The 23,853-nt window shown below is 34.5% G+C and overlaps 1 protein-coding gene and 1 long non-coding RNA gene across 2 annotated transcripts; one reads left to right on the forward strand and one right to left on the reverse strand.

Moving 5' to 3' along the window:
* Positions 1-2,004, forward strand: LOC125469916. The gene is made up of 2 exons (XR_007252203.1): positions 1-574; positions 1,561-2,004. It is a non-coding gene; the product is annotated as an uncharacterized LOC125469916 (long non-coding RNA).
* Positions 2,005-13,155: 11,151 nt separating this feature from the next.
* Positions 13,156-15,572, reverse strand: LOC103956196 (NAC domain-containing protein 87). The gene is made up of 3 exons (XM_009368144.2): positions 15,055-15,572; positions 14,581-14,903; positions 13,156-14,315 (listed from the first exon to the last, which is right to left on the reverse strand). Exons 1-3 carry the CDS (start codon positions 15,269-15,271, stop codon positions 13,419-13,421), a joined length of 1,437 nt encoding a protein of 478 aa, XP_009366419.2. The 5' UTR covers positions 15,272-15,572; the 3' UTR covers positions 13,156-13,418.
* Between the last annotated feature and the right edge of the window lie 8,281 nt (positions 15,573-23,853).

Genomic DNA, 23,853 nt, shown 5'->3' on the forward strand with positions numbered 1-23,853 from the left:
CTTCAAAAATTTAAAAAGATAATTCACTAAACAACTAAATTAGTCTTCAAACTTGAAAAACTAAAAAAACATCCAAACGACTTAAAAATAAAAAGAAAGAGTCCCTCATTCTCGAACTAGCTTTTTCATTTCTGCAAGAGCTTCATCACTAACCTTGTTGCAAGAGACGATCCCATTTTCAGGCATTTTTAACAAATGAAAATTGACCCGAGAATAGGATCATCTGAAAATCTTTTGACAATAGTTGCATTGAAAAAGAAAAGCAATAATATTATTCTAGACATTTATAATCTAAATTATTCTAGACCACTAACAATACTATTATTATAATAAGCAAACAGAAAAGCAAAGAAGCTTTTCGTTTGGTTTCAGAAAAGTAAAGTTGAGGCATCCTAGCAGAAAAGCATCAACATTATTAACAAAAAGAAAAAGGAAGCTTCAGGAAAACATAGAATTCGAAACCCAGTTACTAGCTCTCACTAGCAGATGCATAAGATACGATGCAGCACTTGCAAACAGAGATGACAGGAGCAGTTGCCGATGACGGTTCTGAGGTTCGAGTGAGGAAAAACAGGTAGATCCCAATTTTATACACAAAATCGTTTCAATTTTTGGTCAAAGAATTGTTTCGGTTCAGCTAATCTCCATCAACTGTCAATTATCACGATTCTGTGCGGATTAAGTGTAATTATCTTGATTTTTTTTTCTGTGATTATCCTCTGATTATAGTTTGAAACGTATCCGAAAAGTAGAATACTCGTATCTCAACACTAAGATACGCATATCCCATCAGTCAACAACGTATCTGTTGACTCGGATACGTATCGATCGCGTATCCGTACGTATCTTCCCACTTATCCGTATCCCCAGTGTGTCAGATACGGGATACGTTGATCTTCCCCCGTGTCCATGCATCATAGCTTTTTGCAAGAATGCAATTCTGACACTGAAAATCAGAGTTTGAAACGCCATTAAATAAAAACGGAAGTAATTTTCTTAAATAACCAAAAGATGCATGTCCTAGTCAACGATGCCATAACCAGATACTCTAACTTTGTTGTTGTGACCACTGCTCACTTGGTTGACTCGGCCCGGTACCACATCATTCACATAATATAACCCTCTTCTCTTAGTACCACGCCTAATGATCGTCCGTGTCTGGATATCCTGTAGTAGGCAAAAAGTGGAAAACATGAGTACAACACAATCTAATTGTTCCGTAACTTGACCAATAGAAAGTAAATGATTCGACAATGAAGGAACAAAAAGAGTGTTATGCGGAGATAGAGAGGGAGTAAGTGTGATGGAACCCGCTCCTATAACTGAAGCAATTTCACTGTTTGCTGTGATAACATTCTCCTTGGGTGGCACGGTTAAGTGGTGAAATAGGAATTCATCACATGTCATATGATTCATAATCCCGAAGTCAATTATCCAACCAGAATCTCGTTTAGTAGGTGCTGTAAATGCAGTCAATTTTACTTGGATAGTCATAACCATCGTTCATTAAAATCTGTTTGATTAAAGATTGCATTGGACCCGTGTCTTCTGTCGGTGCAGCAGCCGCTTGTCCTTTTGGACCGTGGACTGGGACAACTGTCATGGGCCCTGTTCGGCCTGCTGTAATAGCGGCCATTGCACACGAGTCTTCAACAACAGCAGCCATTGAAATCATGTTTGTAGACCAATTTTGAATACACTTGGTTTGTATGGAAATTATCTCACCGCTTTTCTTTTCTTCAGCCATTGCATGGACTGATTTTTGTTGGTTGATTTTGTTTGTAGCTTTGTTGTTTCCAAAGCCACAAGGGTTAGGTTTGTGGGTTCTACATTTTTTTTCGAACACCAGGGTTTGTGATTTCATGGCTTTGAGTGTTTCTAGGGTTTTTGGGAAGAGATAGACCGAAACTTGCTTTGATACTAATATAAACATAAAAGTGTTTAGGGTTTGAATTGTGTATGTTTATTCTTCTCTTTAGGAGGTAAATATATAGTTGTACAATATCTCACATAACAGGAAATAAGAATCCCAATTATACAAGGAATAAATTATAAGATTACATTCCTAAACTAAATGGTTTACTAAAGCCAACAAATTGTTACTTAGATAATACTTTCCCTGTACAGTAACAGACAAACGGTAGAGACTGACTAGAGACTAGAGAATGTTTTTGTATGTTCCGATTAAAGATCTCCTCATCCGTTAGTTGCGTGTCTTAGCGGCTGTTTGAGCAAATAGACGGGATCATTTTTACGAGTGTTTTTGTATGTATAGATCTCCTCATCCGTTAGCTGCGTGTCTTAGCGGCTGTTTGAAAACAGATGAGATTATTTTAAGCCCAGTTTGATAACCATTTTCATTTTAGTTTTTTTTTCTTCTTTTTGATAAAAGTGATAGTGGAGAATGGGAGAATCGAATCTAATACTTTCATTGCAATGGTAAATGGTCTTAACCATTTGAGCTATAAGTTCCTTGCAATTTGTGCCTTGTAAGTGTGTTTAAGTGTGAACTTTGTAAGTTCGTTCTTTCAAAATAAAAATCCATTTTATAACTCTGATAATTTAATTTCGACTACGAAGCAATGCATAACATTACAACCTAGTACAATATCAAAACAACATTATTTTCAGTAGCCTACAACCTAGGGCATCCAATGCATGATGCTAGGGCATCACAACGTTTCAACATTTGTGCTTTGTGAATGACTTGTTATTACTATGAAGATTGAACCACATTTGTGCTTGTAATTGCTAAAAGAAAGAATTGTGAAACAACGTAATAAATTAGAATCATTTGATTACTTTTAATTACTGAAAGTGTTATTATTATTTACATTTGAAATTTATTAACCATAAAATATTATTACCTCATTAGCTAAATTATTGTCACTTTGATTAATTGCTTCCATTTTTATAAGGGCATATTGCCAATATTTCAAGAGAAATTTTATTTGAACCCATGTAACCTCTTTCTACACCTATCTTATTCTCTACACTCATATTATTTGCAATTAAAGAAACAATATCTCTTTAAACCCAAATTTATTACCTAAACTACCCTTCCAAACCCAATTCAAAATGTAAAATTATCTTTACACCCATTTATAAAATTATAAATATAAAAAAAAATCCCCTTATAGCTAACTAGCTTGAATTTGGGTACATATGAAAATGTTCTATATATTATTGGCTTATTGAATGTTAATAATTGGAAAAACTGATCAGTTTTCACTTGAACTGTTCCAAAATTTTCTTGAAAGTTCCCTTCTCCACAATTCGAAGCTCAAGAGGCCGGATCGAATTGCTTCTCCTTGAGACCACATAGCCATGATCCAAAAATGTTGCATGCATTTCTCTACAACATTCACTAAGAACTCTCTTTTCAACTTATTCTTTGATCTCCTAGTATATTATGTAGTGGCCTGGTTTTGGGATATCAAATCTGCATGGCTCGTGAAATCGATCAGCTCGGCTTTCGACTTGCTCTATAGTTCAGATCCTTTATGGACCACCATTTGAAGGTTCTTTTCAGTGTTTTTTTTCTATGTTTACTGTCAGTATTGATAACGTTTTGTAAAAATAGTGATTTGGTATGGTAGGGTTTGATTATTAGGGTGGGTTTATTGATAAATTTTAATTTTAATGTTAATTTCATCTTGTACTTGATGGTAATTATGCCATAGGGTAAAAAAAATAATTTTCATTTACAATTTAAGTTAGGTGTAGAGAGAGGTTATGTGGGTTCAAATAAAATTTCCCATATTTCAACTCTTTATGTAGATGTTTGTACCTATTCGACAGATTGCTCAGTCCTCAATATGCATTGAATCTACTTGACAAACTATGCATGAATCTTCTTCCACATTTGTTGCATCATCATCTCATCTTCTGTGATTGGGTCATGACTAATGCGCACCCATCACTCCAGCAAAGCAACGTCTTTCCCGATCTACCAATTTGCCTTATCACTCATTATTTTTTGTATAAGTAATTTGAAAAGTGGGAAAGAAAAATATAAGGGATTGTAGAAAAAAAAAAGTATTGACTTGTGGTGTGGGAATGAAAAAGATGGGTGGGGTATATAGAGAAGTTTTTTTGTAATTTTTTTTTTTTTGAATTTTAACTGCTGGATTAATTATGACCGTTAATTCCCATATACTTTGGAAATCAAAGCACCGGATTGTGCACGTGGCACAATGGTCGAAATTTAAATTTCTTTTTACCATTGAAAAATCCAACGACCAAAGCATCATACAATTGAAAATCAAGCAATTGAGGCGCAAGGAAGAACGAGTCGTTGGGATTTGGTGCGTCTGGCTGTATGTTCAGTGACTTTAGCACTGACATCGCGTGTTAACAACCTTCCAACAGACTTGGTGGAGCCCATAAATCGCCCCCAAAAAAATGGAATTGGAGAAATTTAAATTTCTTTTTACTATTGAAAATCCAATGACCAAAGCATCATACAGTTGAAAATCCAGCAATTGAGGCGCAAGGAAGAACGAGTCGTTGGGATCTGGTGCGTCTGGCTGTATGTTCAGTGACTTCAGCACTGACATCGCGTGTTAACAGCCTTCCAACAGACTTGGTGAAGCCCATAAATCGCCCCCAAAAAAATGGAATTGGATCCCATCTAGATCCAAATTATGGGGATCCTCGTATTTTAGTCATTCATTGTGTATCGTGGGTCAAAAATCATTTGACGTTTTTTTTATCAAATAATACTTGACAAAAAATAACCACACAATATACGATTAACAATTAGGATATAAAGATCCCTAAAATCTCACAAAATGAATCAGAGAAATTCCTCTTCGGGCTGCTGGAGCAACTTTCTGGGATTTTGAGCACTTTGGCAGCTCATGACTCTGCCTTATGCTCACCGCTGGATGAAGGATTACCATGCAAAGGAAAACCGCGTGCTGCATAGTTAAAGAGTTATTTCCTGAAAAGGCCTAAAAAGTAATTATATTTTATTTCATCTTTCAATATCATCTAATGCAATCAAATTTAATTAAATTCAATCCAATGTAAGTTGAATTAGGTTGGATTGGACCTCAGAATTGTACAACAATCCAATGTACGTCAGATGCGTATGGGCTACATTTCAATCGTTTCAAACCAACAAATACATCGACTAAAATTACTGTGTTAAACAACACTCGGTACAAAAGCAGGCATATGCAGACACTTGAAATTGCATTCAACTTTGTCTGGGAAATACACACGTATAAGTCTGCACTCTCATAGGGGCGGACTCACTATGTATTGTATTTCAATTTTATGAACATTTTAATTTTGAAGTATTTCAAGTTTAGAGTGAGCTCTAGAAGTGAATCCCTAAAATAGGATGATTTGAGGAAAATTTTAATAGATGGGGACTTTATAAATACATGTGGATCGAAGCATAAGTTATTGAAGAAGCCTCTGTTTATTATTTTTTGTTAAGAATAATGCTAGGGAGATCAAGTTTTTTGAATTAAATTTGTAAATCAAATGATGTAATTATTAATGATTAGATTATTACTAAGCTTTAATTAACGTGTTTATTTCCTATTAGTGACATATCATTGGTTTGCAAATTAGGTCTAAAATTTTGGTTGATTAACATGTTTACTTTATATTAGTTTGCAAATTAAGTTTAAAGTTTTTGTCTCTCTAACATTATCCGTTGATTAATTATGCCAAAACACTTTTGATAAGATTTTGAGACACCTTCTAAACCGTGTTAATTAGTTTAGTGATTCTGAACCAGGTCCAGGTGGATGGTACCATACTTGTGATATGATGGCATGCATGACAAGCTGAATGATGAATGATGAATGCCTCGGGACAAAAAATGTTGTTCCATATCAGGCCGCCTGGCCGCCGCCGTGACAACAGATCATGCATGCATTGCATGTATACATTTTTACTGATATATAACAAAGATACTTAAAAAATATCTAAAAAAATATATGTAATTAACGCGAGCAGCCGTCAAATAGTATAACCTGATAGTGTTCTTGCTAGGTGGAAAATGGAAAGAACTTGGCTCCTGAAGAATTCAGGAGCAGGTCCTGCTTACACCTAATTTCGGATGGATACGTGTTTAAATTTTGAATTTACAGTAGCTAAATTCAGTTCGTGGAAAATTGTTCCAGAAAATGCACCCAATATATTTAAGAAGAAATTAAGTTCTCATTCCTCTTTCTTCTATTGCATTGATTAAAATCTTATTTCTTTTTAATTTTTGATCAAGGTCTCTAACTTTTAATGAACGTCATTATTTTTCTATCTCAATAAACACTATCGTTTCACCTCAATAAAAAAAAAAAAAAAAAGAACGTCATTATTTTTGTTATAAATTATTTATATATCAACATAATTAAATTTTATTTTTGAAATATATTCAATTAGTGTTAGAAACATTACATTTGGTACATTTATATTTATAAATTTCTATTTTTAGTTTGTACCATTTTTAATTGGCAACCCTTTTTTAATTGTATCAATTTTCTTTTTAATTTTAATTTGTACCCATATATTAATTTCATTTTGTGCCCATAATTTTTAAATTTTTATCTATACTCATAATTCATTTATAATGTACCCATTTTTCATTAAAACTCTTTTTTTTCCTTATAAATGTAACACTTTGTTATATGTAAAATGTACCTTTTTATTTTTTTTTCGTAAATGTACCATTTTTTTTTATGTAAAATGTATTAAATGTAAAATCTATTTATTTTTTGTTAAGAATGTGTACATATTTATAATCAAATGTACCCTTTTTTATTTTTTTTTGAACACTATGGGTACATTTGTTTGACATTTATTATTTCAAAGGTATATTGTTACCTATTTTTATCTATTTAATCAATCAAAATTTTTGAGTATTTTCTTTTTTATTGTAATTGTTTTTAATTTATATGCCATATAATATGAGATTTTAAATCTGATAACATTTCAAGTAATTAATATCAAACATATGAAAATACATATTAATAGCAATAATGAGGTGTACAAAGTCAAGGGACTTTGATAAAAAATTGAATACTATTAAGGGGTTTAGTCAAAGAATCTTAGTGGCTAGGGACTGAATCCAAAATCTCCCTATATTTATATATCACATACAAAGGGTAATATTAGGAAAATCAAATTTCGCATATCACATTTTAATTATCTCTATAATAGAAGTATGGTCCACAATACAAGTAGATTTCACCTCTATTAAGGAAATAATTTAAATGTGATTTACAAAGTGTGATCTCCTCAACATTTTTCATAAACAAGTAAGTGTGTGAAACATTATTGTGTTTATTACAATTATTCTAGAAACAACTCGTTGATTATTTATTAATTAAGAGAAATGTACGTTAGATTTGCTGGTAAATTATGGGATGACTGAAGCAAGCAACATAATAATTAGTTAACCCCAAATATATGTCGGTGGAATTGTAAGAATAAAAGATGATGTGATGATACATATGAGATGATTGTGGAGGGCCGGCCACCTCCATCTCCATGGTCTCGTGCAACAAATCAGCATACGTACGCTGCTATTGCTACAAACTAAATAATAAATAGCTAGTTTCTTCGATTGAAATATTTTGTTGCTTAACAGTTAACACAAAATAAGTTTGTTATATTTGATTTCAGTAGTAGAAGAAAATTAATTAACAAAAATACTATGACATATATATATATATATATATATATATATATCATTGTCTAAAAGGGTAAAGTGCAAACAAACAATGAAAGCTATAAAAAGGGCGGCTAAGTTGCCTGCAAGAATCAAAATCCAACGGACGCTTTGCTTTGAATGGAAAGTTCAGTTTTTTTCCGGGATGAAAAGCCGCGAAGCAAATTCAATTGCACAAAGATTAAATCACACAGATCCATGTTTTGTGAGTCATATTACGACTAGTCCAGTCTATTGAAACAAGTCCAGTCCACGTTATCTTATTATTACTTTCATTCCTAATTTGCCCCTTAAGTACTAATAAAATAATTAAATATTAGGTTTATCAATTAATTTTTCCTGTGAAATTGCCAATTAGTCTCACTTTACCTTGTGGAGCTGGTTTTGTCTCACTTTATCCTATGAAACTGTCATTTTTGTTTCATTTAGTCTCAATTCACCCTATTTTTGTTCATTCCGTCAAATAAACATAAAATTAAAGGGTTGTATGGACACTTTAGTTTTCATAGAATGACTTTACCTCCAACTTGCCTGCTAAAACAATCTCAATTAAATTTTCAATAAGTCTAATTCAAACCCCGGTCTTCTCTCTTGTAGATTGATGCAGAGGTGTAATTGCAACCGTTGGAGTCAATGAGTGGCTTGAATTAGATATTGAAACGCAACTCATTATTTGCTTTTGAAACACAACCTATTATTTACTTTGGCCAACGACTGCAGCTACAACTCCACACCAATCAACAAGAGAGACATATGGGGCTTTGAATTGGAGATTATCTAAAATAGAATTGGGATTGTTTTAGCAGGCAAGTTAGAGGGAAAGAGTTGTGTCAAAAACAAAATGTACGTGCTACCCTTTAATTTAACGTTTATTTGAAAGGGACAAAAATGGGGTGAAGTTAGACTCAATGAGGCGAAAGTGGCAGTTTCAAGGGACAAAGTGAGACAAAACATGTTTTAAGAGGCAAAGTGAGACTAAATGGTAGTTTAAAAGACAAATCAACTAATAAGCCAAAATATTATTCCTTCATTATAGGATTACATTTCTTAATAAATATTATCCCTTCCGTTGTAGAAGTTTAAAATTTTTTTCCTATAATTTCTCCAATTGATTTGGTTCGTTTCCTCATTTTCTTTGCTTATGGTCATTTGACTCTCACGCTTTCAACTCGTATTCCTATTTACTTGTAAATAAGAGGTTTTAGGTTCGAATCTTGTACATAGTGAATTAGATGCAAAATTTGATTGCTCATTGTGCAGCTTAATCAAACACTCTCTTCCTTTAATGTAAAATATGTCGTGCACTAAAATAAAATAAAATAAAATAATCCGTTATCTTTTTTTTTTATTTTTTCTTTCTCACTTTTCTTCTTGGTGTCCTCCCTCTTCCTTTAGATTTAATGAATATTCATCATTTTTTTTCCTCACGTATCATTCTTCCTCATCGATCGTTCTCTGTGTTTTTGTGCTTGCTTTTTCTTATTCTTTTTGTTTTTGTTTTTTTTAATAGTATCAGCATGCTATTCCTAATTATGGTATTATCTACCTATAACACAATTTTTTTATTTACCTCGATCATAGATATTAATTAGTTTTTTTTTTTCCTTTGGTCTCATATACATACCACTAACATTATGATCTACTAGTATTTCACAGAACAAAAATAGAAAGTTTCAGACTTGATTTATTTAGGTGACAAGTTTGATACGTAATTAACTACTTCAGCAACAATATACATGCAAACGAGTACATATACTGATATATGTGCGTCTGTGTGTGTGAAAAACACGTTAAATGATAAGTAATCATAACATGTGTGAAGAAAGAAAGAAGTTCAAGTAATTTGATTAAGGTACAAGTAATAAATAATTGAGTTTCCTTTTTCTTTTTTTTTTGGAAAACTTAATTGAGTTTCGTTTGACAGAAGATTTACTATAGCGTACGTTATTGAAGCAAGAAATCAATGATTGTTAGAAACAAGCAGGCTGGCTGATGCTAATTGATCAATTATTTGAACGAAACGAATTCGAATGAACCTTTCTCGTGGCCAAGAGCATCTGCTGCATGAGGGAACCATTCACGTGATTCATCATGCATATATCTAAATTGCCATTTCATTCATCTCAACTAATTCTCTCAAACATTTCAACGAGGTTTTTGCAGTAGGTTCAATAGTTATCATTTTAACTATGGAACGGATTCATGGTATTACTTTTTTTACACAATTTTGACACACGTTTTTATGAAATCCACTTTATAATATATTTCAACGCTTTGAACCATCTATTTTTTAGGTATTCCTTAAAAAATCATGTCTATCAAAAGTCACCCAAATCTAAAAACATATGACTGTTGAATTAAGGGTTTCTTTGTAGAACCGTATTCATTCATTTTCTTCACTACAAATGAATATCTTAACGGTTTTGAATTTGTCTTTTTTTTTTTTTTTTTTTTTTTTTTTTATTGCAGATAGACAATTCAGATAGTAGAAAATATACTACGAAGTGGGCCCATAAAAGTGTGTGTTAAAAGTTGTTTAAAAATTGGTACCACGAATCCGCACTAGCATTAGCCACAATAGTATTCATCAAGACTTAGCTAACTGAAGGATTTTGGCTATTGGGCCAATCCATGGGACCCTAGAATCTTTACCAGAAGAAGCACAAATGTGTAGTATGTTTCCTAAATTGCTGCCTATGAGAATCCGTACAATTGCACATGTTTGTTGTGACAATTTAGCAATTTTTGCGTCCACATGGAGCTCTATAATGTTGTGCTACTAGCTACGTAGCCTATGGGATCCATGACCCCAAAAGTGCAGCACGTCCCTTGAGTTGTTGCTTATGAATTTCCACACAACTGCTCACGTTTTCTATGACCAGTTAGCGATTTTCATGTCCATATTGATCCCTATCATGTTGTGCTACTAGCTACAAGGCCAACGAAATTGGTGACATAAGGTGTAGTGCGTTCCATGAATCGCTGCCTACATATTTCCATACAACACTTTATATGCGACTAGTTAGTGATTTTTTGTGTCTCATAGATCTTTATTATGTTGTGTTATAGGCTACGCAGCTCAAAAGATCTGTGACCTCAAATTACAAGTATAGTCCAGCTTTTCGGCAGCTCATAAAAAACTTTGTCATGTCACATGCCTTGGCCTTATGAAACATGTCTCGGCCTTGTGAAGTACAAGTTCTCATGAGCTCAAAGTGCATTGCCCATGGAACATTGCCTCAGTCGCACAAACAATTTCTTATTTGAGACAACTTTTGTTCGAGTAATGAAGTCAGTGACTAGCTTGGCAACGCCAGAATCACACGGTCAGGAGGTAGCAACACATGTTGGACTCAGTAGCTCAATGCCTTTAAAGCCAAAACTCACGACCTAGACACGCCAACTAGGAGCACTTACTCTTATCAAAGTTGAGTGAATAGTTCACACTTCTATGGCTAAAATTTTTGCAAGATACTTCAAGCAAGCAAAGTTTCAAGAACATTTGAGGCAACTGAATTAGGATGATGGAGTAAAGCGAAGAAGACAGTTTACTAAATTTTTCGCAAATTGATAAATGACATGCCTCAATCTCGGTGTCTGAATGACACCAGGATGGCCACGTGTTGGCCGACACTCGAGGGTGACGAAATCCATTTTATTATGCATATGCCGAGAACATGCAAACCATGAAACAATTGCGTCGAAACCAAGAAACATAAAATGAAATACAAAACTTTGACAAGATAATAGTAAGGTCCTGATCAATAACAGAAGGAGAATATTCAACTGTCAACATTAAAAAATGATGATGCATGAACATGTGCAGAGCATACTACTAAACATGAATACAAACGGGAGGAATATTATAAAAGTGCAATTACAAAGGAGAGGTCTTATGCAGAAAGGAGGACACGAAGTCATTGATACGGGAATGCCTCGATGATCGGACTGTACGCCTCGTTCCTAGGTCCTGAAAGGGGCACAAAACAAAAGGTGAGTGGACCAAGTTTAATATAATAATAACTAAAACCAATCTTTTCTTCAAACGTACTAACTCCCAGTTTTAGAGAACTCGTATAGCATAATATGTAATAGGTTTTTCGAAAACCCTAGCATGCCATAAAACATTCGTAAAACAAATATATATATATATATATATCTATAATGTGCTTAACAGTGGTATCATAGTCGTCCGAAGGTAAATCCATCATTCACAGGTGAAGCTGTACGTTACTGGGTTGCGCTAGTTAAGAAAATATGGTCCATCACCTGAAGGTGAAGCTATACGACTCTAGGTTACGGTAGAGAAGAAATAAGAATTGTACGAGATTGGGTTACTCTAGTGAAGAAAATATGGTCCACCACCCGAAGGTGAAGCTGTACAACTTTGAGTTACGCTAGAGAAGAAATTACGTACATATCACACTGACACTAGCCTTGACTAGTAAGCTGGGAATGTAATCATAAGGTACCTCAAACCTCAACGCGTGTAAACTGGGTCATATGGCCATAGACAGGTACATACTCGTGTTGTGTGTATGTGTTGTATGATTACTAAGTAAACACAGAAAATATGAACATAGTATTTCCAAATCACATCATCGGAGCTCAATAGCTCAAACATCATATCATAAATCCACATGAGCGTTCTAGCTCAAAAGATCATCATAAACCATATTCATAAATATTTCAAAGCATAAATCCAATAATTCATAAACGTTTCATAACATGTAAAGTCATAAAATCATGCTTTTCGTGTACGCATTCCTAGCATTAAAATCATGCATTTAGAAAGGGGTCCATTCATTGATATTTCATTACCAAAGAGCCGCTCAAATGTAGGGAGGACGGGATCACCTTAACAACGTACCTAAGCACATAAAATAACTAATTAGTAAAACCCTAATAAGACAATTGAATTTGGGAAAATGAACGGCAGAGTCGGATTCAAGACGTTGAAAAACCTAAGGAAGGACCTCGGGTTCCTCACGTGCCGACACGGGGCGGGGGCCTTGGAGGCCACGCGCCACCCTACGCGTTTGTGGCGATGGGTACAATAAAAATAAATTGAGGAAATGAGTCATACGTATCATGACAAAAAGGTCAACAAAAGTCAACATTCTTGTCCCGAAGGGCATTTGGTAAATTCACACCATTAATATTAGAAAAACGTAAAATTAAGGATGGGGTATTACAATAAACTTAACGAAGGCCACCAAAATCTGACACAAACTAAACAAAAAGACTAATCATTAGCAGTTTGGTTGGTCTCTGGCTCCTCAACAACCACCTTCAACAGCTTGCACCACCGCAGCTCCGATCTCGGCAATTTCATCCTCAACTGCTTCATCTACAGCAGCCGATCACCTTGTGCATTCCATTCAAACGCAGTTAATCATAAATTAAATAATTTAAATTCAGGACAAGGATGAGAGCAAATTAACAAATTAAAATTACAACATGATTAATTGCAGTGACCATAGTAATAATAAATTTAAAAAAAATAAAAATAGAAGATTTACATGAGGTTACAAATTCGCAATAATCATGAAAATTAAAATGGGTCCGGAAACCATGAAAGTTCTATACAGTATTCGTGTATGCAACAACAATTTCTGACTAGTTAACCTCCCTACCAAAATAAAGAAGAAATTTAAGCCCTTAATAATCCTAATTAGCTAGAGAAACGACAATTAAGCAGAAGGCGGCGTGACTTGTTTTTGAATGAATCTCAAAAGTCCCACAAGTCTTCAATATCGGAAAGGGGAACAACAGATGGATCCTGATCATAGGATGAGTTGTTGGTGCTGCCCAATTCTTGCTTTGAAACAAATGATGATGATATTTCGTTAGTGTTCATATCCGTGCTCAATTCGGTGTCTTGGGAGAGGCTAAACATAGACTGGTTGGTCGAAAACTGCTCGACCTTGCACTGCCTGTCTGAGCCTCCTCCTAAGCCAGATGACGATGTTTCAATATTATTCTTCATCTTGTTTTTGTTGTTGTCTTTAGCTATTGCTCTTGGAATGGCCTGATCATCGTCATCATGGTCACTACTAGTACTAATACTTGTTCGAAACACAGACCCTTGCCCTTGAGCACCTCTCATCATCCCTTGTTGAAAATAATCAGAATTGCTCATCATCTGATTTGGCTGGAAATTAGAGAAACTAGAAGGATTTTGAAACTGGTGATGCTGATGATAATGATAAAGAGGTGCAGGATATAACATGTTGGAAGGGTTACTGAGACTACTGGCTTGGTGACTGTCGTAGTTACTGGTAGGATGCAGCTGAAAGTTGTAACTCTGCTTGAGGGCTTGAACGCCGCCGCCTCCCCCCACTGAAAAGTAGTTGAGGTAACTGTTAGTGCTGATTCCATGATGATCCGATGGTGGTGCCACTGTGATAATGGGATCGGGCTTGAAGTCATTGTCTCCATGGCCTGAAGAATGTTTGTTGGTCATGATGTTGGAAGTATCAAGAGTAGGATCCATAAGAGGTGGGAGGGAAGAACAATCCAGGAGATCATGATCCCCAATATTCCCAAAAGAGTTCATCCTAGTTGGGCTAAGGGTTTTTTTGAGCCCCATGTTCTTGTGGAAAACCCTGCACACAACCCATTCATCCTGCAGCAACACACATGTACAAAAATAAGGTTAAAATAAAATTAAAAATAAAATTGATTGATTTTCAAATATTGATGACTTGCAAAAAAAAAAAAAAGGGAAAAGAAAAGAAAATTAGATTTTGAAAATTAAAGTAAAATCTAGCTAAAAGCCCCAACCCCTCCTTGAAAGGAAACTCTCAACCAACATAACAAAATTCAAAAGGGGTCCAGGGATGTTCAATAGGTATAAAATTAAAAATAGGTCGGAATAGGATTTTAATTACCTTTGCAGCCTTGGATAGGTTATTGTAGGGTGGGATTTTGCCATCAAGCCTGTATTCATGCATGACCCAGTTGGTCTTCTCTCCTTTGGGGGCTCTCCCTCTGTAGAACACAAGAGTCTTCTTCATCCCAACCAGGCACCCTCCTCCTGCACCTTTCCCACCCTGCTGCTGCTGCTTTTTAATCTTATTGAATATCTCTTTATCTTTTCCTGTGGCCTTCCAGTACCCTGATTCCGTCGCTCGATTCGTCCTCATCCCCGTCGGATACTTCCTGTCTCTCTGGCAGAAGAAGTACCACTCCTTCTCTCCCATCTTTGCTTTTTCTGCTCAAGTTATATATATATATATATATATATATATATATCCATATATGAAAATTCATTATACATACATACATACATATATATATATATGTGTGTGTGTGTATATACACTGACCCGAATTAACCATGGAAGACAGACAAGTAATACTTACTAGGCAAATCCCAAGGTTCGCACTTGTTCAAATCAGCTTCGCCAATTGCAGCAGCTTCGAAGCGGCTGTTGATGACCTTCTTTATGAGATAGCTAGTTATGATTTCTTCATCCGTGGGATGAAACCGAAAACCCGGAGGCAACCCCTTGAGCTCGTCTGATATTCCTCTATTCACCACCATGCCTGTTTCTGTTTGTGCTTCCATCGACGGATCCATCTCCTCTTTGGTTATATGTATATGCACGGCTGACAATTTCTCTTTTTATATATGTATAAGGGCTGCCTAACAAGCTAGTTAAGATTAAGCAAGAATACAACAAAATCCAGTATTCTCAACCAACAATTAATTTCAACTACGAACCGAAGAAAAGAAAAGAAAAGGAAATTAACGAATGAATCTGGAGCTAGCAGATCGAGAGCGGAGGTTAGTATTAAAGAGGAAAGAGGGAGAGAGACAAGTCAGAGAAGAAGAAAGAAAGGAAGGGTAAGAGAGCAGCTAAGAAAATAGAACAAGGAAAAAAAAAAGAGCTTTTATAGAGAAGGCAAGAGGCGGGTTTCTTCTCCAAAACAACTCATATTCTCAAGATCCGTGGTCCGCAAGGCACCTACTGGGGAAGACACATAATTTATTATTATTATTATTATTTTCCATTATTATAATTAATATGTACCCTTTTGTTTTGGTTTTTGGCGAATTCGCGTAATCCAATTAGAAATAAAAACAAACGCTAATGAATTGTATAAAAAAGGAGTTTTCTATGCTCGAGGGACCCATGGTTCCATCGTACCCAGTACCCTTTCACATTGGCTATTAATTTGAATTAAATAAATTTAAAAAAGGGCCTTTATCGGAAGCTTCTGAATGTAACCTCTTTTGGAATTTGATTGCATCACATGTTCCAATCAGTTAAAATCTATCCTTTATCCAAAAAGTGTCTCTCTATTCAAAGCTGTGGAAAAGGTTCGCAACTTTCTTCCTCTCTTCATTCAATCGTTTATTTTCTACAACAGTATATATACATGTACATACATTAATGAATATAAATGTACATAAATATGTAACTAGGTTACTAGGCAGCCTGCTATACGCGTTTAATCGTTTAATTATCAGCTTTAATTATGAATTTTTTCTAATTAGTACTTAATTTAAGAGGTGCTCATGAACTGCTTCAAAACTCATGTAAATCATTTCCGCATATAGATACAGTTTCGAAAAAGTAAATTACGTATGCACATCAACCGGTCCACATATGTGCCCCATCTCTAATGTGTATGTAGCAATTATGTAATATCATATATATGCATAACATGACAGAGCATGAAATTATTAATTAATTAATAGGAAAACTAATGCAAAAGAGTTTGAAAACTTTGAGTTTTAACGATAAAGACAAAATAAAAGGTAAAGTGAATAGTACTAGGATTGACTTTTTAGTGTAAAAATATGATTTTTAATTAAAGTGAACAGTATCGGAAGATTTTTGTTAAAGTTCTTTTAATTAATTGATAATGAATAGATGGATGCATTCCCCACAAAATGAAAACAGGAAAACGAGTACCCAATAGAGCGAATCTGGCTAGGGGGAAGTCAAAAGTGCTACGAAAAAAAAGAACGAATTTTCTAAGAATTTTCCAGCTTATTAGTAGCTGGCATTTTAGGGAGAACATGATCGATCGACCACGATGATGAAATGAATATATGGGAAATCTTTTGCTTTCATATCTTTTCTTCTTTTGTTTTTCAAAATTTCTTGTATCTTTCATATACTGTATGTATTGAAAGTACAATGTAGTAAAAAATTAAAATAAAATGGGAAGTGATTTTTGTATTCACTTTTTCTCCTTTTACAAATATTTTCTTATTTTTTATATAGAAGAATCGGTGCATATATACAGGAAACGAGAAACATGCAAAAGAAAATGAGAATGTAAGAATCTTTACAAGAAAAGCAAAACGAATTAAATTGGAACAACTATTAGTATAAATCGAATTTAATACGCTATTTTCATGTACTTATCTGAACACTTCAAAGTAGTAATGCATCCCACTGACTAAATCTGATAAGCAACATTTTAACTGGATTTGGCTGCTTTTTTTTTTTTTCTTTCAGCAAGAAAAGAAAGGGTGGCTGATGGAACTTAATTAATGGTGACAAATGCCACAAAACCTATTTTATCAAATCAAATATGGCTTAAAAGTTTCAAAGACTAAAAAACAGTCGCTTAAATCTCTTTTGCATTGCAAGGTGTAGTTCATCATCGGACACTGCTTTTTCATATTCGTGTAAGTCCCTTCACGTTTGATAAATTTTTAAGTTAAATGTGTAAACAACATAAATTGAGTGACGTGAAACACGTGTGGTAGCTAGCTAACCTATGCTCTGATACTATTGAGGTTCCTTTATAAAACCAATGACAATATAAAGAGTAGCTCAGCTCCTTCTAAACCATTGCAAGGTTTAGTCTATCACCTATATGAGATTTTGTCCTTCATAGTTTCACATAACCTATTAATGTGACAAATTTTTAAGTCAAACACGTGAACAACATAAATCAAGTGAGCATCTGTAAGCATTGAGCTTCACATAATAGACAATTTGATTATGATACTACGAAGAATGTTAATGTTCAGACACAAAATTAATTGATGATATAAAAAGTAACTCAACTCCTTATATATTCTTACAAAGTTTGTTTTCCAACACGATAAACATTTTTATCGGCCCAATAAATAAGAAGAATATGGCAGGTTCTGGATTTGATGCTCTAAGTTGGAGACTTTGCTTGACTGTGACCACATGCATGGTGAAATTCCCTATAATCTTTCCAAACTTGAAAGGAGTGAATAACTGTAGTTTGCTACAAATTATCTCTATCTCAAAAACTGAAAAGAAGCCAAATGATATATGATTAAAGAAAATGTAAAAAAAAAAAATAATAATAATAAAGATTATTGCCGACAGAGAAAATCAGCCGGCTTTTGCAAAACTAAACATCGCCTCGTTTACTGGTGTCTCATGTTCTTGTATGATTGTATCAAAATTAGCACTTGCATCGAAAATGCAACTAGCCCCCACTAACCAGTGGTTTCAAATGAAATACGTCTTTTTAAGTTACGAAGGGTAATGATAGAGAGGTTAAATTTGTAAATAAAATTTGTAAATTAAATGATATGTTACTATTAAAAATGAACACATTTATTAACGTTTAAGTAATAATACAATTATGAGCTTTCATATCATTTAGTTTATAAATTTTGTCTACAAATTTAGTCTCGTTAACATTACTCTTATTATTAGCATTTCACCATTACAATTACAATAAATTAATCAAATACAATCAATGCCCATACAATTAGACCCACTCCAACCTTTGGAGTAAACTCAAATTTTAAGATCTAAACCTACCCCATTTTGTGACACACCCTGATCGAAGTCGAGGCATACTTGCCGTCACCCGAATGTGACGTAACCAAAAGTGTGAGTGATGAAAAAATATGAATAATTTAAAACTGAAACTAGAACTTATTTAAACTAATAAAGTGAGTGTGCAGTAGTGGGTAGAACCTATAGAATACAAATATTCAGAGCATAGGTAACAAAAGAGTGCAATCGGAACTAATTATAGTGCTTAATACACAACCAAGAAAGGCTCCCTACATTTATTTAGATATGTCAGAACCCGCCGGAGTTTCCTCGTATGCCACATAGAATTCGACTATCTAGGACCTGGAGTGGGCACAAAAACAAAGGTTTATAAAACACATTTATTTTCCGAACATACTAACCCTTTGTTGTAAATCATGTATAGTTTCCAGAAAATCATACTACGTATAAGTATGAAAATAACTGTAAATAACAATGATGCCAGAAATACGCCAGACTACAATATCTCAACAATAGCATAATGAAAATAGGTTGCTCATCAATCTACGCTAGCACACGAGTTCATGCAGATAGTTTTTGACATGAACATGACTGTGGTGTAATGTATAAGTACGCTCTAGTGCTACAATCATGTAAAGACTAGCGATAATCGTGGTCACCTACGAGTCGGAGTTGCCTAATGCAACCTGTATGATAACACCGACACCTACTTGGATCTAAGGTGAGCGTGCGGTGCAAAGGTGAACATACACATCAAATACTAGCCCTGGCCCCGGGTGAGCACTAACACCGGGATGCAGCAATGATGAACATACTACATAAATATAAACATGCCATAACCATTCAATAATTCTAGTCAACAATGGAAACTTACATGTGCATCCCATAGGATTGTTTTAGCGTTCCATACCATTATAACATTTCTTATAACATCTTTAATCATGACATAATCATGGCATAATAGGCGTAATGTCAATCTAAAAACAACAGTGGCATGATATGCATAAATCAATTCAAAAGCATTTGTGGAAACTATAAAGTTTGTATATATATAAACAAAATGCCCACTCACTAGTACGTGGTCGGATCGTAGCCTTCTAGCCTCGCTTGACCTCGTGCGTCCTCGGGATAATTTTCACCTATATGTGAAATAACTAAACTAATAAATTAAATAGGACATACTAAAAAAGGCTAGGTAAATCTCCCATACTTTGCTCAAACGGAAGGTTTGAATATGATCTACACGAAGTCACGAACATGTACGTGTCAGCACTTGTCGACCGGAGGCCGGACGCGCTAGCATGCATCTCCTAGCCCACGGCCACACGGGTGCCCGCGCGCAGGCCACGTACCTAACAGAGACTGACGGACGTTAGGAATATTTCGTCATAATTGACGAAATATTCCGTTAAATAGTAACGAAGTTACCTAACGTTGTTAGAATATTCCGTCAATTTTGACGGAATATTCTTCGTCTTCTCCGGTGAGCCTTGCCGTTCGATGCCGTTTGGTTCGCCAGAAACTGGGAAATTTTCAAAGCTTCATATCTTCTTCATTTCTCAACCATTTCTGATGCACTTTATATGGAAATGAAGCTTATGAAGAGTAAAATAAGATTGTACCTTTCAAAAGTCCAAAAATGGACGGGAAATGGATTGAAAATGTCTCGAAAGTCTCGGCCTAAAACTCAACTCTTCGAACTCGCTTGTTTCGATGTCAATTTGACTCTAAACCTAGTCTAGGGACCACAAGGAGTTGTGTAGAAGCTTCCCTATGTCCTAAAACCTTGTAACTCAACTTGAAACTTGTCGAAGGAAAACTCATCGAGTTGGACCTTCCGAGTTGGCTGGTCAAAACTCGGTCATTTCACTATCAGGCTGGTTCGTGGGTTCGAGAGGAGTACAATGGTGGAGTTTTTGAGCTCGATCTATGAAGTTTTGACATCGTTCTAGAGGGTTGCAGGGAAATAAAGAGTTTCGGTGAGAGAGAAGGAGAAGAGAGAGAAAGAGAGTGAGGGAGCAGTTTCTGATTGGGGGAGAGGTGTGAGGAATGGGCTCTTTGATTAGTGAGGGAATTGTGGAGAGATGTTGATTGGTGAAGAGTGAAATGAGGGAAAAGGATTGGTTATGAGGGTTTTAGGGCACACAGGACAGTTTTTAAAAAAAGAAAATGATAAGGTTTTCAGATTTTGGTACAGTAAGTCGTATGCAAAAATCCGTCTCCCTATCACAAACAGTGCTTCCAACACTGATAAATTAGCACACACGCGTGCACAATTCTACCCGCTATTAACGTACTTTGACTGAGCGTAATTTGCGCTCACGCTATTGTAACGACGAGTACTGTTTAATTACACTACTAGGAAAACATAAAATAAACGTTGGATACCAAGGGCAGAAATGTCAATTTACACACTCGGGGAGAAATTACATAGAAAATTAGGGACGAGTCGTCACATTTTACTCCAACCTTTGGGCCAAATATGAGTTTTAACCCAAAACTCATTTTTAGGGCAATTTAAGCTAGAATTCCCCTTGAGTTAGTGCACTAGGCCACCATATATGTGTATTTTTTTATTTTATATTTATAAATTCATTAAATTCAATGGCTAAAATCTAATTTGATCAAATATAACAGTCCAAATTAAATTCAACAGCTAAAATAATTAAAAACAATTCTTTCATGTGTTTTATATTCTTTTATAGTGTTTCATGAGTTTCATAGTGTCAATTTAATGATTGTTCCATATTTATCGGAAATTTAAATATTTTTAAGTTAAAATGTTCATAAAATTAAATTAGGATAGTCTACATAATTTATTTATTAAAAAAAAGTTATTTAAGAAAAAAATTATCTTAAATTCATTCTTTAATAATCTCGGATTAAAAATTTAACCCATAAGGGTTGGAGTAGAAAAACAGTTTCTGGGTTAAAAATGTTAGGTTTTATAAAATTGGTCTTACGAAATTTGTGTTTCTTTGTGAGTTTTTTAAAATGATTAAAGTGCTTTTGGATATTTTTAGAATTAATTTTTAAAAATAAGGCAAGTAAATCCTTAAAAGCACTTGAAATATTTTGTGTAGAGAGAAAAATTTAAATATTTTTTTATTCTAAAATATTATTTCAATGTGCTTTCAATTATTTATAAACTAAGTTTGCATTAAATTACAGTTGCAGTAGACTGGTGGCCAACCAAATACATCCCATCCCACCCCATGTGTTGACATCCTTTCCGCTTGAATTTTTTTTCCATGCTGAGCTGGATATATTTTTATTTTATCATAATCAATTCTCCGAATCCGAATTAAGGGGATTGGATCTGATCAAGATCCACTTGTGAGGATCCTAGCCATTCATTGTGTATCGTTCGATTATAAATTATTTATTTATTATTAAATTTAAACATAAATAATATCTAAAAAAAATAATTATATAATATACAATAAACGATTAAAATGTGAAAATTTCTAAAACCTCACAAAATGAACCCGAGAACTTCCTCCACCAAAAAGTAATGAATTCCTTAACCGATGTCCCAGTCTCTGTTTAGCCTGAGGCCCAGAGTTTCTACTTCTGCCACCTCATCGAGTCGTCAATAGTCATCACCTTCCCAAAAACCCAAATTGTACTAATTCCAGATTAGAAAAAATCGTAGAAAGACGTAAAATACGGAAGTAATTCCGGCAGATTAAATCACTTTAATAATCTTCTAAAGAAAATAAAATTACTTTAAACCCGAAGAAGGACAAATGTTCAAACGCGTAGGCGTGGACCCACCAAACCTTAATATAATTGGCAGTTGAATATTGTTATTACTAGTAGGAGGGAATACGTATTTCCTCGAATATATTGGATTGGAATACAAGGCTTGCGAAAGTGCTAAAATCTTGTTTTGCGTTTGCCAATCTCTCTCTCTCGTATTGACTTTTGTACAACCAACGAAACTGCAACGCAAAACCTAAACAATCCCCATACAAAGTTTCCAAAAAAAAAAACACACACAATTCCCGTACGTTTTGTGACGACACATTATCTCTCTCCATTCCGTGATCAACAATTTTGCACAGCCAAGTTGGTTACGATTATTAGGGTATGTAACTCACAAATATGTATAACTTGAGATTTGAGAATTTACATGCTTGGGCCATATGGCCAATCTTAAACCCGAACCAATTCTTTGATATTGTAGATATCATTTTTTTTTCTATGATCGATTAGGCAAGTGGGATCTGCATCAACATCACCTAATATTATTAATTAGTATTGAATTCTTAATTATGAAAATGTAAGCTCGACCATCATCACCCCTTGCCCTTGTCCTTGTCATCTTTCTTAATTATACCTATTTGTTTCACGGAATCGGACAGTTGGCTCTCATTCAGACAGAGAAGGGATGACAAATCCACCCATATCTATCTCATTCAGTTGAGTTAAGAGGGGAAACAAATAGAAAAAACAAACTTTGGATGTAATATAATATAGTTGGATTAAGATAAGGGAAATTGATCGTTTATTATATAAGTTGCTGATTAAGAATTTAATGTGGCATTTTGATTTATTAATAATTTGTGTCACTTTTTTTTTTTTCTTTTCTTTTGTAATTAAATTTGACCGCAAAGACTATCACACTCCAACATTGCTATCATGAGAAGAGACTTGTGAAGCGAATTTATTGATAAACAAGAAAAATACAATATGTTATGCGGGACATGAGGTCAGCAACTTGACCCTTAAATAATTCATAAAAACTAGTCAAAACCTATTTAGCAAAACCTATTACAAGGAAGCTTAGAAATGTTTAATTAATTAATATACTGACTATTTTTTTTTTGTCTTGATAATGGAATGTAGATCGACACCAAATTTGTAAATTATGTGATGTGTCACCAGTAGGAATTAAGTACGTTAATCAACACTTAAGTGATAATTCAATCATCAACAACCACGTCATATGGTTTACAAAATATGATTTAAGTAGATGGTCTCCCTAGCATTACCTAACTCTCTCTCTCTCCAAACAAAACACTTATAGCCTACATGCCTAACTGCCCCAACTATATCAGACAAAGAGTATCTCCGAGAGAAGCTGTAAAATAGAGTTGTAGAGTCACTATATGTGGGAACATAAAATATCTTGACAATGAAAACACGTCACGTGCATAACTTATCAAATATGAGTACTTTATCCTTGATAGAATATGCAGATTGTTAGTCAAAACCCTAACAAACGGGCCCACATTCTTTACGAAGGCCTTAGAAGCCCACAATCAACACACCTCCCAACCCAAATCATTGCCAATGGTCCAAGTTGATCACCACGCGATCTACGTAGATTACCTCGATATGAAATGAGCTTGCTTATCAGTCTTTTAGGCCATCTCCAACCGACCCGGCCAAAGGGCTATATGGCTAA

This window comes from the organism of the source record quoted next, unplaced genomic scaffold, assembly GCF_019419815.1.
Source record: "Pyrus x bretschneideri cultivar Hongxiangsu unplaced genomic scaffold, Pyrus_bretschneideri_v1 Contig47, whole genome shotgun sequence".
Lineage (NCBI taxonomy): Eukaryota > Viridiplantae > Streptophyta > Magnoliopsida > Rosales > Rosaceae > Pyrus > Pyrus x bretschneideri.

Coding starts and splice junctions, on each gene's coding strand:
- LOC103956196 (XM_009368144.2), bottom strand. CDS start 15,271: ATGGATCCGTCGATGGAAGCACAAACAGAAACAGGCATGGTGGTGAAT. Junction 14,904..15,054: donor CGAACCTTGGGATTTGCCTA/GTAAGTATTACT, acceptor TAACTTGAGCAG/AAAAAGCAAAGATGGGAGAG. Junction 14,316..14,580: donor ACCTATCCAAGGCTGCAAAG/GTAATTAAAATC, acceptor GTGTTGCTGCAG/GATGAATGGGTTGTGTGCAG.